Source organism: Penicillium citrinum, assembly GCF_028827155.1.
Source record: "Penicillium citrinum strain IBT 23319 chromosome Unknown utg000001l:1.0-4955037.0:1.0-4956770.0, whole genome shotgun sequence".
In the NCBI taxonomy this organism is placed as follows: domain Eukaryota; kingdom Fungi; phylum Ascomycota; class Eurotiomycetes; order Eurotiales; family Aspergillaceae; genus Penicillium; species Penicillium citrinum.
In genome coordinates, this window is record NW_026622686.1 from 2,385,596 (window position 1) to 2,403,220 (window position 17,625).

The 17,625-nt window shown below is 46.4% G+C and overlaps 9 protein-coding genes across 9 annotated transcripts; 5 read left to right on the forward strand and 4 right to left on the reverse strand.

The window, feature by feature from the left end:
• Window positions 1-1,519: 1,519 nt before the first annotated feature.
• Window positions 1,520-2,857, forward strand: N7469_000890 (uncharacterized protein; the record flags this gene model as incomplete). The annotated part of the gene is made up of 1 exon (XM_056639810.1): window positions 1,520-2,857. One exon carries the CDS (start codon window positions 1,520-1,522, stop codon window positions 2,855-2,857), a length of 1,338 nt encoding a protein of 445 aa, XP_056505567.1.
• Window positions 2,858-3,272: 415 nt separating this feature from the next.
• N7469_000891 (DUF3431 domain-containing protein) lies at window positions 3,273-4,212 on the reverse strand (the record flags this gene model as incomplete). Its single annotated transcript, XM_056639811.1, has 3 exons — window positions 3,273-3,855; window positions 3,914-4,148; window positions 4,203-4,212. 3 exons carry the CDS (start codon window positions 4,210-4,212, stop codon window positions 3,273-3,275), a joined length of 828 nt encoding a protein of 275 aa, XP_056505568.1.
• Window positions 4,213-4,351: 139 nt separating this feature from the next.
• Window positions 4,352-4,638, forward strand: N7469_000892 (uncharacterized protein; the record flags this gene model as incomplete). Its single annotated transcript, XM_056639812.1, has 2 exons — window positions 4,352-4,381; window positions 4,414-4,638. 2 exons carry the CDS (start codon window positions 4,352-4,354, stop codon window positions 4,636-4,638), a joined length of 255 nt encoding a protein of 84 aa, XP_056505569.1.
• Window positions 4,639-5,587: 949 nt separating this feature from the next.
• On the reverse strand, window positions 5,588-5,938 carry N7469_000893 (uncharacterized protein; the record flags this gene model as incomplete). Its single annotated transcript, XM_056639813.1, has 1 exon — window positions 5,588-5,938. The coding sequence occupies one exon, from the start codon at window positions 5,936-5,938 to the stop codon at window positions 5,588-5,590; it is 351 nt and encodes a 116-aa protein (XP_056505570.1).
• Window positions 5,939-6,992: 1,054 nt separating this feature from the next.
• On the reverse strand, window positions 6,993-9,699 carry N7469_000894 (uncharacterized protein; the record flags this gene model as incomplete). The annotated part of the gene is made up of 6 exons (XM_056639814.1): window positions 6,993-8,072; window positions 8,136-8,228; window positions 8,291-8,579; window positions 8,652-8,762; window positions 8,860-9,029; window positions 9,394-9,699. The coding sequence occupies 6 exons, from the start codon at window positions 9,697-9,699 to the stop codon at window positions 6,993-6,995; spliced, it is 2,049 nt and encodes a 682-aa protein (XP_056505571.1).
• Window positions 9,700-10,873: 1,174 nt separating this feature from the next.
• N7469_000895 (uncharacterized protein) lies at window positions 10,874-11,992 on the forward strand (the record flags this gene model as incomplete). Its single annotated transcript, XM_056639815.1, has 1 exon — window positions 10,874-11,992. The coding sequence occupies one exon, from the start codon at window positions 10,874-10,876 to the stop codon at window positions 11,990-11,992; it is 1,119 nt and encodes a 372-aa protein (XP_056505572.1).
• A 507-nt stretch (window positions 11,993-12,499) lies between these two features.
• Window positions 12,500-13,399, forward strand: N7469_000896 (uncharacterized protein; the record flags this gene model as incomplete). Its single annotated transcript, XM_056639816.1, is given in 2 exon segments — window positions 12,500-13,329; window positions 13,342-13,399. The coding sequence occupies 2 exon segments, from the start codon at window positions 12,500-12,502 to the stop codon at window positions 13,397-13,399; spliced, it is 888 nt and encodes a 295-aa protein (XP_056505573.1).
• Window positions 13,400-13,621: 222 nt separating this feature from the next.
• N7469_000897 (uncharacterized protein) lies at window positions 13,622-15,488 on the reverse strand (the record flags this gene model as incomplete). The annotated part of the gene is made up of 5 exons (XM_056639817.1): window positions 13,622-13,953; window positions 14,005-14,102; window positions 14,158-14,294; window positions 14,344-14,848; window positions 15,058-15,488. The coding sequence occupies 5 exons, from the start codon at window positions 15,486-15,488 to the stop codon at window positions 13,622-13,624; spliced, it is 1,503 nt and encodes a 500-aa protein (XP_056505574.1).
• A 1,551-nt stretch (window positions 15,489-17,039) lies between these two features.
• On the forward strand, window positions 17,040-17,624 carry N7469_000898 (uncharacterized protein; the record flags this gene model as incomplete). The annotated part of the gene is made up of 2 exons (XM_056639818.1): window positions 17,040-17,318; window positions 17,340-17,624. 2 exons carry the CDS (start codon window positions 17,040-17,042, stop codon window positions 17,622-17,624), a joined length of 564 nt encoding a protein of 187 aa, XP_056505575.1.
• Between the last annotated feature and the right edge of the window lies 1 nt (window position 17,625).

Consider the following 17,625-nt stretch of genomic DNA (forward strand, 5'->3'; position numbering starts at 1 on the left):
CTGGTGTCTTCCACATACTGGCAAAGGGGAGAATTGAGGGACCCGTCTGTTTCGCGCGACGAGAGACCACATGAATTATCAGTTGCCCAATAGTAGATGTGTATATCTGAATCCCAGCCCTGGAGAACTTAGAGACATAGCTTGATACGTCACATTTCCCGCCCTCGGGTGCCCAGTGTCTGCAATCAATGTTCTGGGTTATGACAAGGAGCAATTTCTCCTATCTGGCAGGTATGCATATTCATGATTGTTGTTGTCCCTTTTTGCATAAATATCCCCCTTAGCAGGGATGACCAAGCGGTTACCCCTGCTAAATCATGGGCATGATTCGCTGGTTAGGACGTGGACAACTTGTCTATCTCAAAGAATCGATATAACGGGCCCTTTTCGATAATGACTCAGACTGTAATCCGCTGAAGAGATTATATCTCCGCGTAGATCTAATAGGACACAGAAAAATTAAGTCTAATTTAAAAATCAAAAGTTGTGATTCGAATCGATGTATGATGAAATCCAGTATACTGGCAGCTGCAGATAGACTGGGGCACGTTTCCAACCGGGTTTGGATTTGGCCTCGAAATGCTAAGCAAACCGAATCGATTCGGTTTGCGGTCTTGAGATAGTAACCAAAATCTAACCGCAAAATGGTTAATTTTTGATATACTATTAATCAAAATCAACCGGGCCCGCGCAAGGTCGGGAGCCAAAGCTTGTTAGTGGATAATAGCCGAGTTTACAGTGCCGATCCATTCGATTTCGGGGAGGTGCTCGGTCCGGTTCTCGGGTATTCATTCGCGACGAGGTGTAGTTGGGGCCCGATATTGTTGCAAAAAGGCACCACGGGAAAAGTCCGGGGGTGCGGGTGGTCGTGCGGGTGCCGTGGGGGAAATGACGGAGAGGGCTTTTTGAAAAAAGTGGGTTCACAACTTGACCCTCGTGGCATGTAAATAGCGAAATAGAGCACTTTCCTGTGTTAAATTGGAAAGGGTTCGGCGTAGCTTTGTACCGAGATAGAAATTGAAAACAGTGGAACATGTTAGTTCCTGGTATATGGATTGCCTCTTGGCTTCAATAGAAGAAATCAGGATCACCACTCCGGATACCACATCTAGCCCTGGTGCCAGTGATATTTCGGAACTAAGCATTTTTCCGCGAAGACTAGGCGGGGCTTGACTAACATTTGTATAGTTCAACGAATCAACCTCCTCGGCGAGTAGCCGACCTTCTATCCACCGCGCTACGTTAGGCGTTTGAAATTCCTGAATCGAGTTCTCTCTTCCACTAAAATACGTGGAAAGCTAGGGTATTCGATGAACCCGAAATTAGTGGGTATGATGCAACATACCTATAGGTAGTCTTGCTGATGTCTGTGGGGGTTCATGAAGGAAAATATCTCATCCCAGGATGCGCTAGCGGTTTTAGTGCTGGGAATTGAGTATATAGTGACGCTTTTTCCCGTAAACTTTGGATGGATGGGACGTTGTAAAAAAATTCATACTATTCTTCATTGAAAGCAACGATGAAGTTGTGGTTCCTGACTCTTTGGGTTGCTCTGGCAGCAGCCTGGGTTGACAACCAAGGCACAACATGCACTCTATATCCGGAATCCCTTGTCCACCATGGTCAAGCTGTCGATGACTCGCCATCTATCCAGCAGGCCTTTGAAATGTGCGGTAACAATGGTACTGTTATCTTCTCCGAAAACGTTTTCCATGTCAACACCGTCCTCAATACGACCAACCTCGAAAACTGCAATGTCCATCTTCGTGGAGAATTACGCTTCTCCACTAACATTCCCTACTGGAGAACCCATGCCATCAGTGTAGTGCTGCAGGATCAAGTCACTGCTTGGCTTTTCGGAGGCACCAATGTTAGCTTCTTTGGTGAGGGTGGTTTCTATAATGGTCAAGGCCAGGCTTGGTACAATGCAAACAAGAACCAATCGAACCAGCCTGGACGTCCTATGAGTATTACATTTTACAACTCAACCAACTTGCTCGTTGATGGTCTCAGGATTCTTCAGCCTCAGTTCTGGGCCACATTTGTCTGGGGTAGTAAGAATGTATCTGTTACCAATCTGTTCGTGAATGCCACAAGCGACAACGAGTGGGGCACTATGAACTGCGATGGTTATGACTCTTGGCAGAGTGACAATCTTCTCGTTGAGAACGCTACAATTATTACTGGAGATGATTGTATCGCGGCTAAGGGCAACACGACCAACCTTCACGCGAAGAACATCTATTGTGAGGGTGGTACTGGTATTACAATCGGTTCTATCGGACAATACCCCGAAACACCTGATTACAATATGAACACCACTTTTGAGAACGTCCACATCAAGAACGCGATGGACGGAGCCTACATCAAGACTTGGCAAGGAACACGCATCTACACTCCTAGTAATGGAGACTGGGGTGGTGGTGGAACCGGCCTGGTCAAGAACATCACCTTCCGCAACTTCACCATGGAAAATGTTGGACTTCCCATTCAGCTGTCGCAGTGTGTGTACTCAGCCAACTCTGACAAGGGTTGTAATACATCCAAGCTTCAGGTTGAGGATGTTAAGTGGGAAGATATCCGAGGTACATCACGCTTCAACATTGCCGCGTCTCTGTATTGTTCAGATGAGCGCCCATGCCCCAACATCACTTTCGACAAGGTCAACATTACTAGTGTCAACACCACTCTTGGGCTTCCTTACTATGGAACTGATATCCAACGCGAACTATACCAATGCACAAATGTCCTTGGCAAGAAGAACTCCGGTATCCCCTGCAACCAGGCTGCCCCGAGCAACTTCAGCCAATGGATCTATGGAAATGTTGATAGTTCGGGCCTTGCGACCCTGACTTAGTGTGGGAGTATCATTGGGAAATGATCCTTGTGCTCCTTTCTATGATTATACTGGTACTATATGCATGCGCAATGAAATGATGAATAGATCTTCCGAAACTGAAATCGTGTACATGCTAGTGAAACTGAAAGTGTAATGAAGTGAATAGAGACTTGAAAACCACGGTGAAAGCTCTGTCAACAGAGCAGATACTGTAGAATTTAGTACTTGATGTCGTAAAGACAGAGAATTACATAGAATGTGCAGGTGCGTCATTGTAAGTCTCAATGTATGGGAGTCAAGATCTCGTTGTTTGTGAGTGGATTCGGGCCACACCAGCCATAAATATCACAACGACACTGGGCCTCTGAAGCACAACTTTTGTTGTAAGGTCGTATTAGCTTTCTATTCGTTTATCAAGGAGCCTCATGACTTACTAGACGGCAGGCATGCCGAAAATAATATGCCAAAGCTTTTCGATCAACCAGCCAAGGCCGTAATTATCCGTGATATCTGTGGTCGCAATCCAGTTCAAGATGCGGATATAGTCCTCCAGGGGCCTCTCCTGAATACGTTCACGACTGACCGCAAATTGGGCACAGCATTGATGCCCGATGTCATCTGGAGTCTCACTTGGAGGGATTCGAAGAAGATCCCAGAGGATTTGAGGGAGCTGATCAATCATGTACTGATAGTCTTCGTCGATAGTGACCGGGAAGGCCTGATGCATGGTACTTGGGCACCCTGGTCGGTTCGTACACCGTAGGTTCACATAACCGTTAATACTCACTGCCTCGTACCGAAGGTTTGCAAGAACATTGCGAGTATTCGGGCCGGCTACATCATTGTGCCATTGGTCTGTGCGACCATGAATGAAAATGGTATAAGGTGCTAGTCGATGGTAGTTGTCGATGATATAAGTCAGATACGCGCTTGCTTCGTGGCCCCTTCGGGAGTAAGGTGTGAGATAGTCGTCACTGGGGTTCTCGTCTAGGGAGTATAGATATGCGGTGCATCGGCTGTTGAGTGACTGATCAGTATCTTAGGGGGCGTTATAAACTATGGAAGGCTCCTTACTATTCGTCACAGAAATCATAAATCCAATTTGTGTCCTCTGAGCCAGCTTTTGCAGCTACTATTGTGACATCCTCAGCAGTCTCATGAGGTGGCACCCAACGATGGAATGGATTGTTGCCGTTCTGGTTAAATGGTGTTATGCCAGTGCTATCCATGAACTGGTCATCTTCATCAACCGAGAAACTTTCGGCGAGTTTCCCCAATGGTATCTTGAATTTCCCGGTATCCGACCCATCTAATCAAATATCAATAACGAGTACTCGCCAGGGACATTAGAGAGAAACTGTACTGACCTTCATAATGTGAAGTTTCACTTTGGAGTCGCTCCGCTTGAGTTCTTACTGCATTTGACATCCACTCCGTTCGACCCGGCATATAGTAGCGCAATGTCAGGACAGTAAGCGGTATCATTAGAAGAAGTATGATCCTTCTTAAGCCATGAACTGGCTTTCGGAAAGGCATCATAAAGTAAGAAGATGAGTTTGCCCTAAACATTATAGAAAGGCAACGACGTGCCCAGCCGTCGAAAGGATAATCACCGCAATAACCAGGCGTTGGAAGGAAAGGATTTGGATGATAAAGAAACCAAGAAACTCATGTTGCCTGACTTGAATGAACGCTTCGGGTTTCCCGTCGCGCAATCGTCTTTCGTAGAGCTATTTCAAGATATGTTTCTCCACCAGAACGTTTCTGGCCACGTTTGTGGACGAAAGCGGACAATGTAACGCGGCGAACCATTTCTAGGCCATAGTTGCCACAGGTACTCGTCGATGAAACCTATTTCTATTGGTCCGATCTTTGCAATCATCCCTACTCATTTCTGTATGGGATTGTCAGTCGTGAACTTCAGCATGGCAGTCCTTATCGCCTTGCGGGTCTCGCGTTGCAACAGCAGTCACACGGCTTCTTCCGGTCGGAATCCCTTTTCGATGCCTAACATCCCTCCGTAAAACAGTATATGCATTAGAAAGAGTCAACACGAAGGCCGTGACTCTGTAATCTATGCTATCGTACCCCTGTAGCCCCCGCCAAACTGATAAGGTTCAGAAATTGCCCCTGGTGGAAGGGTAGTTGGTCAGTGCCGTTTTCGGCCCGAAGCGAAGCTCTTCGGTCGGGACGTGTTTTGGCAGCTTCGGCGACCTCTCGGCGACACTACCCGAAATTCCGGCCCTTGTTTTCAGTTATATCCCAGCTACAAGTTCTTCAAAAGCATTGAATTTGAGCTCAATAAATTCGTATTGGCGTGCTTTCTGAGTCCATTTGCTCTCCAGTCTGTATGTACTGAGCCGCATTTACGGCCTTTGGTGGGTGGATAGTCTTTTTAATACGTAGTTCATGCAAGCAGAAAAAGAGAACTTTCATGAACTGGTGATTTCTCCATTCAGAAAATATCCAATAATTAATTAGGTTTCAATCTTTAAATGACAGTAATCGTTTGCTCGTATACATGTGTCTCAAATGCAATTGATGGGCGGTGGTCTCTTTTTCCACGGTCGCACCAGGCCCATTCCTCCTGTTGGTATGTTCCGGTTGGTTTTCTCAAGTTGTGAGTAATTGATGAAGTAAAAAATGGCGAAGTGAGGTCGAAGTTCCATATGATTCAATCATCTGCTAGATTCTTAGTAATTGCTTTATTACTTTATCAAGAGGAATACGTACTGACCTTGAACCAACTCAAAATTCATCTCCAATTTTGAAGATTCTCCAAGACCGAATATAAGTTATCTCTATATCCGGATTTGTGCAAGTGTTATTCAATAGAGGTTTGCTCGGTCCCTCACAATGCTCATTGAGATATCCTCGCACCTCTACATCCTCATCGCTGTAGGTAGCTGCATAGGAGTAGGCTCTCTGGCTATTGTCAAAGTTGATGCAGAATTGTTCACCGTTCCCCTGTGTACTGAAAAATACTTGGCCGTTTTGGGGTGCATCTCCGCAGCTCAATCCATCCCAGGCATCAAAGAACCACCAACCAGGATCTGCAGTCGCGAGGGCTGAGAGGAGAGACAGTACGGCGAGGCGCATAATGAGTAGGAATGGCTGTCTGGCACAGCTGGGAAATCAAATGGTAGATCAATGAAATACTTTATATGCCCTGGGCTGTCCCAGGACGGGTTCCGGATTAGGAAATGGAACCATCCGAACTATCGCCAACCTTGGTCCACGTACATCTCCTGATATCATGGTAGTATTCTATCGATGATTGTACCTTTTTCGCGACGGGCCTCGTCCAATAAGGGGTTCTACCAGTCCCATACAGCGTCCATGATCTGGATGAATCTTCTACTCGTTACACCCAACAGCTCCATTGAGCTTCTGACGAAGCAGCCTTACAACCCAAGTTTCAAACTCCTGAGGCTTTTGAGAAAGAATACCGGATGCCTAAATGTGTCTGGAAAGCAGACAAGAGGAGTAAAGCATAGGAGAAAAGGGTAGAGGAAAGGGGTCTGCTACTATCTTGCTCTGGTCAAGTTGAGAGATCTTCTGGTTTTTGGCCAGCGCTGCGTTTTCAAACATGCTCCCTATTTAAGACACCAGTAGGAGATACATTTACATGGGTAATGATACTCAATCCAACATTTAGATATCAAATGGAATGTTTTTTAGTGACATCCCGAGGCCAGGCCAAACATACCCGGAAGGTGTCTTGATTGTGATGCTCAAATTGGCTTATTTATATTCATTTTCGAACCAAAATTCTTCTACTACCTCTAAAAAATAACCCGATCAATCTGTATTTCGGGTGAATTCTGAATCACTACAACTTGAGAGGTCGGAACAAGTGATAACCAAGTGTACTCATGTGCGCTGTCAAAATTCAATAGAACTCATTTAACAGACGAGATAAATCTCAGAAACAAACCAGCAGCAGTCATGCCAAGCTCGTCATAGGGCTGTCCAGTCACCGACTGTGCGTTCTTTTCCTTTCCTTTCCTTCTCCTACAATGCTGATAGTCCATATCTAGCCATAGGAAAAGTATTCTCATGTTACAAACTTCGAATGACTGTACTTAGGTAGGTCCCCGAAAAGTCTTGTGCTATTCAGACTATCTCCTTAGGGTGGTGATGGCGGCGTGCCTCAGGTAGGAGGAGGTGTTAGGTGAGTAGGGTGTGGCGTCGCGGGACTAGGCGCGCTTTTGGGAGCTGGGGGTGTTGGTGCGCCTGGGGCTGGAGTATAGGCAGGGGGTGGCGGTCCGCCTGCACCTGGGCCTGTTCCTCGGCCAGCTCCTCGGCCTGCAACTGGGCCTGCAGCTGGGCCTGGGGTATAGGGAGGGGGTCTCCATGCGCCTGCTCCTCGGCCACAACCTGGACCTCCTATTGGACCTCCTCCTAGACCACGACCTCGGCCACGACCTCGACCTCCAAGTAGATTTGAGGCATATCCAGGAGGATTAACTCTTGGGGGTCCCATAACATCCCTTTCAGTAAGTTTGACGTCGTTATTATAATCACCCACAGGTCTGACTCCATCCATGATTCTTTTCCTGAGATCCTGGTCGAACGCGCTATAATCCAGACCAGGCGGAGGTCCAGACTTTCCGAAGTGAACATTCTTCACATGCCTGAAGCCCGAAATACCGTCATGGATCCATAATCGGTTCTTTCCATCGGGACTTGTTCCTGTATAGTATCGATGGCGAAGCCACGGGCCACAAATTCTTCGGGGGGTAATTGGATGAGGATGTTCGTTCAATACGACGGCCTCAACCCAATCCCAAAAAGACGCCATAGGCTTGTCATGCTCGTTGATCAAATTAACCTCGAGGATTCTCAAAGAATGAGTCGATATCATGCCATTGGCTTGTGTTATCGCGACCAGGCCCAGTAGCGGTGGAAGCTCTGGGCGTGGAAGTCCGTCGGCTACCGTAGCGTTCTGGAGGAGTGTCAGATCATTTGCATAAATCTGCATATGATCAGCCCCTGTGTCATCATCGAGCCAGAAGTGCATGTGGCTATTGGGTGGTGGATTGCCTCGAGGTATCTCAATACGAACAGCAATGTCGGGTTCTCTGTTCTGCCTCGGGTAATATCTTTCTCCAGCGCGGGCTAGCAACGGATCCGTAGGTATACGTGGAACTCGACTAATTCTTATTGGGGCTGGATGTCCAAGAGCACAGAAAGGAGGTATACCTCGTGGGATACGAATGGCAAGTGGTATCTGGGGATGCAGAAACAGTAATTAGCATTGTCTCATCACTATAATCATGCGTTCAAGTAGTACCCTTATACGTGGTGCAGCTGCAGCGACATCAAAAACACTCAGAGGAATCTTTCTGTGGGCCATAAAGTTCCTTGATGGTTCGAGCGAACGAAGCTGATTTCCAGTTACTATTAGCAACCTTCTAGGCACCTTAAACCCCAGGATCTTGAACATACTCCCTCTACCCAAAAGCCCGACGAGCCGTTGTGCTCTTTGTTGACCCTCGCGAATTCCTGTATATCAAATGGCCTCGGTTGACATAGCTGCTTTCCATGCGACCAATATGTGATAAGACCTGGATTCCATTCAAGCATGCCCGATTTATAGGCAGTAATAAGGTTCTCGACGGTAGAGAGCAACTCCAGTTCGTCGTTGGTGTCGATACAGAATTGCCTGTGACTTTCCAATATCTCTAATCTCTCCGCAACTTTCAAGGAAACACCGGGAAATCGAGCCATCAATCTTCTATTTGATTTGTTAGTAAAGGGCATTAATATATTTCTCAACCATGCGCTTGGCTTAGGGGAATTTCATTACTTTTGAACTTCGGCCAGGCCTTTGAGACCCTCTAAGCGACTTTCAAAAAACCAAGGCAAGACCCCATCGCGAATTCTTTCTTTGCATCTTTCAATTTGCGCATCAATATCGCTATCAAAATTTTCTATCATTAGTTTCTATCCTTGCAAGGCGCAGATTTCGATGACAGAGAAGTTTTTTCCTTCAATATTGGACAGGAATCACTTACCTGGGGTCTAGATCAGGCTCCTCATCATTCCAGCCCTCTGGAGCGTCATCAATGTTCATTATTGGTGGGCCTGAATGTTGCCACCTTTGTCTAGGAGGCCGACTCTGCTGAGGCTCGATGACCACATAGGACCTCTTGGGGTCCCAGACACGTTCTTTCGGTGGTGACGCCTTTGAGCGCTTAGAGCTTCTGCTGGAGGAGCCCCCGGACTCTCTTTTTTTGGAACTTTTGCGTGGCATTTATACTCGTTGATTAGTGCAATGATCTAGATCATAAATTTGTAGATATCTAGAAGGAAAATTAAGAACGTGTTAGTTCCCAATCCTTCGTGAAATATTGCAAAACTTTTCGCGTTCCTCTCGAGACTCGTGCCCATTTATGCATGTTTGAATCGTCGACCGAGCCCTTTCGAAAGAATGCAATCTACAAAGAACTTCCTTTGGAATCCTCAGAATCCACGGGATTATGAAAGAGATTTACCAATTGAACCTCTATCGCAACTTGACTTTTCGGTCTTCTTTGTCACTAGCCTACCTTCAACTCTTTCAAAAGCATGAACATCACAGGCAGTTCCAAGAACTCGAAAACCAAAGATGGCAAACCGGGGATCAGTTTCGCTTGGATTTGAGAAATCTGCGCGGAAACATTCAGCACTGATTGCAAGTCTCTATCCTTTGTGGGTAGCTTTCCAGCGTTTGCGGACTTTCTTCTCTTGCTACATTCTATAAGACTCAAAATGATCGAGTAGCCCAAAGAAGCTAAAGGCCTTTCAACCACACAAAGGAGCCCTGGCTCTTGCTTACGAGCATGCCATGGGACTGGAAGGCTCTGCATAGCCATAATAATTGAGAATTGAAATCATATAGAAGTTTGATATCTTTGTCTACCTTGATGTCACTTATTGAACATTGGCTAAGATGTTTCCTGCGCTCTTTTAAGATGAAACCAAAATTTTCATTCATATCTTTCCCATCATCGACCAACTTGCATAGTATTGTGTATCCAAGTCAGAATTTAGAGAAAGCGATTCATTTTCTCCTCGCATCGTGTTTAGAGAAGACTCACTGAAGATTGTTGCTGACACAGGGCGGGGCTGCGAGCAAAGCCTCTAAGCCCTAACTTGTCTGCCGCAGCACTAGCCAGCTTGGCACTCTCATTCCGCACTCGAATGACCAAAAGCTGGATCGCTGCACATTATATCCGATGTTTATTCAATATCCACATGGAGCGCAGTTCATTGCTACTTATTGGGCTTTCCATCGCGAATTTGGTCCCATTGTATCTGGAACATCTCCGATTAAGCTCCACATCTTGCAGAAAGCATGTTGCAGCAAGAAAATACCGGCAGAGCTCTTGCTGAGAGAGGTCTTTGCTGTTTTTAAATTTCTCTGACATGCAGGGTCTAGAAGCAATTGTGGAAGACCCCGCACCATCAACACGAAAAAATGCAGATGACAGGAACAGATCTATAGGATGGAATTGTTCGGAAACATTCCATCTTCCCCCAACACCAGGCCCTGATGCACGATGGGTACTACTGTCTCACCTAAAGACCAATCCAAACTACTGCCAAGGCGGGATTTTTGATCGTATATGCAGGCGTAATGTAATAGTTTAACCACATAAGTGAATCTCGGGCAATGCAGCAAACCTCCCAGTCATGCGATTTGGATAGCTCTTAAGCCCTTGAAGAGATAAAACCCCCCGAGACCCCGCTCTGAGGATAGCTTTTAACGAAGTAAGAGCCACAAGAAGATGGTTTTCAAATTGGCCTTCGCCGTGCTCGTTGGCTTGGCAGCTGGTCAAGATCCAGGTATTTGACCTAGCAATTGTATCTGCTCAAAACTAATACCGAGAAGCCATTACTAGTGACCAATGGCTGATTACTCTCAATTCAACCATTTTCTGGCCAACTTCCACTGACTACTTCTATGGACCTACAACCGGCCCTCAAGCATCCGCTGTATCTTGTAACGCGGAATGGATTGAATACAGTGGTCGCTCTTCAGCCCTGATGTCTCTCGGCGCTACTGCCACTACCACCTCATTCGGCTCCTACGCGACTAGTGAGGGTGCTTGCCGTACCTCTGTTTCATTGGAGGATTGGTCAGACACCCATACTGGCCCTGTCACCACTCTCTGCGATGGGATTCCTCGCGCCCTAGGACCCCGAGAGACCGTCACCAATTATTACCCCGGAACTGGTCCCTGCGTAACGGGATACACGACCTATTCTAATATAGAGCAATTATATCGCAAACCATCTCAGAGTCCTGAATGTACATTGCAAACAAGCGAGTGTATTCCTATCTGGGAGACTTGGTCCACTTTGTCATCGTCCTGGCGCAGCACCGTCGATTCTTCGACATATGGAGATACCAATAGCCCTATAGGCCCTTGGAATTGTCCGCAAACTGCCAGGGCTTATCCAGAGGAAAACCCTTGCTCAGCGTGTCATTTCCTACCAGGGACGGCTACACTATTCTACTGGCCTACAACTACCATTGATGGCGATCTCTGTCTGCAGAACGGAACGACCATCTCCGCAACAGGACCAACCACTGCTATAGTGAATGGTGCAACCTTCACATCACCAACAGTCTATGTGTCCTTTACAACTATCTACGCTTGGAGTAATCGACGCGCTCACCAAGGATTTCAATGCGGCGTTGATCATAGTAACGCTGTCATCTCGGTCAATCCAGAAACCCTTTCCTCCATGCGTAACCACCGAAATGCAAAATATCCAACGATCGGAACAGCCTATCCATTCAACTTTGCCGAATTCATGCCCCAGCTGCTTGGCAATGAAACACAGTCGATAATACCTTGGCCACAGTATCGTGGTGGCCAGCAGTGCCCATTGGCGGATTCCGACAGTTGCACTATGGTTCGTGACGACTACGCTCCTTGGCTTATGCTCCCAGAGGAGGTTCGAGAAATAGATCCTGGCTGGACAGTTTGTGACCGCAGGTGGTATATCCCCACTGTTACAATGATTGCATTGGATAAAGAGGAAATAATAGTCACATCGACACCTGAACCCACCGAACAAGTGGAGGTCTTTGCTGCTGCTGTGCCCGAAGATGCGTTAGCAGCACCAACACCGCAAGCGACCGCAGGTGGATGGTAAACAGGAGATTTGGCTAGAGGTTGATAAATTATGCCTTGAATATAGTCTCCAATTAAATTACCTACTTACCCAAGGCTCCAACTCCTGTTTAATTTCGTGATTGCTTGATCCATTATTGATAACTCGTACAATGTTAAGGTTACACATAGTATATTGGGTCATCCCTCACTCTTACCATAAATGTCTCTATGGAAGAATCTTGGAAAGGACATGTATTATCGCATCGCCAGCCAGCTGTGTCTTTCTTTTCCCCTTGGATTTAGATTTCAGAACCAAAAATCAAGAATGAAAAAAGTGCAGCCTTCATACAGGCTGCAACCGCGTCAGCATAGCCCCACATGATCGCGATGCGGCTCATTAGCCCCCGTGAGACCTGAAAATAAACATCACTTCATCCCATTTAGCCATAATCGAAAATACAAAGTACATGAGTGACATCCTCGTCGACCTAAACTACGACAGAGTACATATACGAGACGCGGATCATCATTGATACACCCTCAAAGAATGGGAACCTCCAAAGCAACAGCCCGCCATGATGCCCTGGCGGTACCAGAAATTCTCAATTTGATACTCGAGGAGCTAGACATGAAAACACTACTCATTTCAGCTCAGCGTGTTTGCCATCTATGGAGAAATATAATCCAAGAAACATCATCCCTTCAAGAAAAGTTATTCCTTGAACCAAGAAACACGAAAATCAACAATGAAATGCGAATTTTTAACCCACTGTTGGCGACCAAATTCCCCACTTTCATCCCTGAAAATGAAAGATTCATAAGCCAACCAATTCAATGTGTAGATCTGTCAAGTGTTGATTTCATCGTTCATCCGGAGAAGCAGTCTGCTTATCTTCGTCCAGATGCAAGCTGGCGCCATATGTTGACGCAACAGCCACCGGCATTCAAACTTGCTTCGATTACGCGCGTTGTGAACTCGCATGGAGTGGATCTCATGAGATCGAGGGCACCTCCTTTTTATACCGAGGGCTTGAGAATGGGTTCACTTTTCGACTTGATTTTGGCCAATCCAGGTTTCTTGTTTACGAGAGGGGTGACGATTTTCCATGGAGGAGCATCACCTGTGAACACGCCCTTTTTTAACTCCGGTGGTGTGATAGCGGATAAATACCAGGAGATTGTGGCTCAAAATGATGTTATTCTATCAATTGAAAGAGGTGTCTCTCCCGAGATATACAACGAGATGGGGGTTGATTCCAATTCTATTCAGGACGAGGAGCTTGAAGATGGGAAGAGTGTGGATGCGATTACGAGGGACTTCATCCATTCGGCTTATCAAGAAGCAGGTTTACGCATGTTGAAATTACCATTAAAAAAGTATGATTAAAGACTACAATCGGAGAACGAAACATTGAAACGAAAGTCGACAGCTGTTGTGGGTTTGTGAGCCAATATGATACTAGGTGATAACTAGAAGCTTGAATACTGGCATGCCATGAAGACCACTTTGATCTTTAGAGTGCTTTGCAATAACATTGGAAGAAATATAGTACTGAACTCAAGCATAATTGACTATGTCTGGAATTCGTACTAGACGAATAGAGAACACGCAATTTCAATGTATTCGGCCGCCCTGAAAAGTCACCTTATTGCTAAAGAGCTAAGACCCCTATGGATGCATGAGTATCGAATATTTTTCGGAATTTTCACGGGTTTCCAGTCTTACAGCATGCCCTGACAATGTGCAACTCCGATCAACTTCGGCAGGATCCACGAATTGGGGAAGTGTGGAGTTTTTGTATCCCAGCTGGACCAAGGTGTTTCTTTTTCCATCGTAATGTGGCCAACCTAGCTTGGAAAGACCGTGGATAGGGTCTTTCGCAAAAGCCGCCCATGCCCTTTGAATGTAGCGGCTGAAGGCAGCTTCTTCGGGGGTGTTGGGACCACCGAGTCTATTTCCGCCCCATGTTTCACCAGTTCCCCAGACTTGTGGAATCTCGCCTATTCGGAAGAGTTAGAAATCATCCGAAATACATTTCGAAGCTGACCTACTGGAATGGTATGCCCCAAGCCAAGGAAGCGGGTTTTGGTTCGGCCACACTCCACGGTAATAATATCTCCATTGGGGAGTCCCATTTCCTGAGCGCTCACTGGCGATCTTCATTAGTTCCCTTTTGGGTATTCCATATTTTCAGTGCCACTTACGTCGCTGAGGCATTAGTAGGACAGTGGAATAGTTTATCGGTTGCGGCAGCCACTAAGGTCTGGTTTGGTCCAGTGGCAATTGAATATGGCCTGACGAGAGTCTCAGCCTCATTCTCGGTGTTGCCGGTCAAGTAGCCCTAAGAGGATTAAGTAAGTATAAGAGGTAGACAGCGCAAAAGAACTCACACCCTTTCCATATTGTCCTCGTCTCCTAAGGTCTTGATAGTTACTAAAGACGGTCTGATTGTCCGACAGAGGGCCGAATTTCAGTTCTTTTCCGCCGTTCAAGGTCGAATTGTAGGAATAAGAAAGTTCAATCAAATCTTCCCATGGAACAGATTGTAAACATTGAAGCTGCTGATCTTCATCACCAGTGCAGTTGAAATGATCGGCCACATAAGTCCAATTCCCGCCTACATAATCTTCACTTGACGATAGGGTTGCGACACCACTCTCCGAAATAAATCCCTTTACAAGAGGATCTGTTGCCCATGCATAGCTGTAGTAGTCAACGTTCTGACCCCCAGCAGATTGACCGAAGAGAATCATATTCTCTGGGTTTCCTCCGAAGAATTTGATATATGTGTAGGTCCATTCAACGGCCTTGCGGATATCAAGTAAGCCGGGATTTAGATTGTTGCCTCCAAATGCAGGGACGCGGCCAGGATAGCCGAAGATATTTAGTCGGTAACTGTTGTGAAGTGTATTAGACATATATAACAAAAAGGGGAAGCCGATAGACATGGGAGCAAGGAGGAGCTACTCTAAAGAAACCACGATGACATTCTGATTCAGCGAGAGAAAAGTGCCTTCTTTGTAAGGCTGAGCAGCATTGCCGCCGGTATTTCTGGAGCCAACCATGTTAGCACTGAAAGAAAAATGGCCAAGGATGTCAAATACCCGCCACCATGAACCCATATCATCACAGTTAGGTCACTGTCATGTGTTGCGTTGATGGGAGTCCAAATGTTAAGATTCAAACAATCCTCTCCCTGCTTCAGGTAGGTATAAGGAGTATTGCCAGTGATATACTCGGTGTAGATGCTGGCACCACCTTGATTCCAGATAGGGCAGATTTCCTTGAACTTTGTGGCATCGATAATCCCAGGTACAGGTCTTTTAGTGACAGGCGGACGGAAACGTAATTCTCCGATAGGTGGTTCAGCATAGGGAATGCCCCGGAAGACGCGCACTGATGAGGAATTATCTGACACCGCACCTTGAACCGTGAATATTGGCAACGAAACCTTGACTGCATCTGTCTCCGATTTGATACTTGGCCTTGCTGCCGCAAGGCAGGCTATCATTAAGAGAAAAAGTTCAAGCAACATGGTTCGCGAGACATCAGAAACTGACATTCTCCTCCCCGAGTTGAGGTCTGGTAGTTGGTTATCTTATAGACATACTCAGGATGAACGCTTTGCCGGTCAGTATAGCACTCGGCATTAGCTCATAATCCCATACCTCATACATAATAGCAGACTAGGCCCCAACGGATAGTATAGAATGATGGCGCATGAAATATTGCGGGGACTGCGGGGATTGCGGGGTGGAAATGGGGCTAGCCATCTTCAATGGAGCCCGCAACAGAATGCACGAACGAGAATTCTTGTCAAATGATCATTATTCATATTCCCAAACCATCTGACTCTTGTTTTGTGGCTTTTGGCTGTTCTCGCAGGCCAATGAGTAGGTGCATATTCAAGATCATCGTCGCAGCACCGAATTTGGACATCCCGGTTGGGTCTCCGAATATTGACCGGCTATCCACATATCCGACTTCCGTTTGACAGATTGGAAGCAATCCCTATACCTAAAGAAAGCAAACTACCTAATTTGCTTTCTTTCCTGGTGCTGGGATAAAAATTTAGAGGAAAACGAAGTTGACCAGTTTTTGATGGCATGGTCTGCCGTAAATAAAGGATATGCGTGCATGCCCCTAGGTGAGTTAATAGATGTCATCTAAGCAATAAACTTCCCAAAGACCAATACAATACCTCTGGTGGTAAATATCGGATGGGCCTTGAGTAAGCCTTTTGTTGAAGGGAAGCTTCGAGGTCGATTATTGCTAGAAACCAACTTCAGTAAGCTTCCAATTCCTTCGTACAGACCTGGGTCGAATGGTTTAGGCTTTGCATTCGATGCGAACAAAAGGCATAAGAGGTTCCATAGCTGCTGAGGCTGCTTCGTTGTATTCCGCTAGATTCTGGGAACACAAGGTGTTGCCGTTGCGGTTATATTCGTCGCTACTTGAAGATCAGTGATCGTCACCGCTGTACTGGCCGCGTCTGTCAGTGATTGGTTGGACGAGATCATGAAATAAGAATCTCAGCGGCTCCGCTCCCAGCTTACCTATCGATATTTAGGAAGGATGGTGTGCATACTGCAGGGCCTGATTGTTCTGTGAATGTATTGAGGGTTCATCATATCAAGATTCCAAAGAAGCGGTCTACCAGACAGGAGGGATTTTCGATCCAAGTGCTGGCAGTGAGAGTACATACATCTGGAACCACAGAGGCCAGAGGCTCCCATTCGAAACTTTCAGCGTGAGAACCCAATTCCCTTTTCAAGTGCCAGAATAAGAGAAGTTTGTATACAAACTACGGCGTGGATATACTGTAGTCCGCTGTGAGCCAATCGGGGAAGAGTACTAGACCAGATTAGGAACTGGATGTGGGGCTGCTATAAGGAAGGAGCGAATGAGCACTGATCACCTGACATGTCCATTGTAGATGTGAGCAAAGATGACCAGCTCTCGCTCAACTCAACTCCTCCAACTTTCATTCTGAACAAATCCTCACCATAGGTAGCTTGACTCAGGCTTATTTTGGCTTCGCTCACTCACGCCTCAAATTTAGCTTACTTGTCAGCTCTGCTCGATAATGGACAATCCACTTGGCACAGCAGTCGATGAACCGGAACTTCCTCCAATGTCTTCGGACCCTTTTCGCAGCCTACGGTGGAAAGAAGACTTATTTGACCTCATTCCAGGGTGGACATACGAGCCCGATATTATCTCCATCGAGAAGACCATGGAGGCCATCCACCTGTCGACCGAAATTCAAGTCAAGTTTCTAACCCAAGGCGGCTTCAACAAGATCTACAAAGTCCACCACAATGAGGAAACATATATCATGCGCGTATCTCTTCCTGTCCAGCCTGTGCACAAAACCAAAAGCTAGGTCGCAACCTTAGACTGGGTCTGCCGCATGACAGATACCCCCTTGCCCAAAGTCCTCGCGTGGGATGCAACTCGAAACAGTGAAATTGGATTTGAATGGATTTTGATGGCAGAAGTGCCAGGAAAGCCTTTGTCCGACTTGTGGAGGAGCCTATCATTTGCAGTCAAGTCGAATTTGGTCCGGCGGGTAGCAGGCCTTTGCTCTTCCTTGTGGAAGAATCAGCTCGAGATGATCGGCAACATCTATCCACCTGGGACAACACCCGAGGATTCAGCTTCAAATTAGA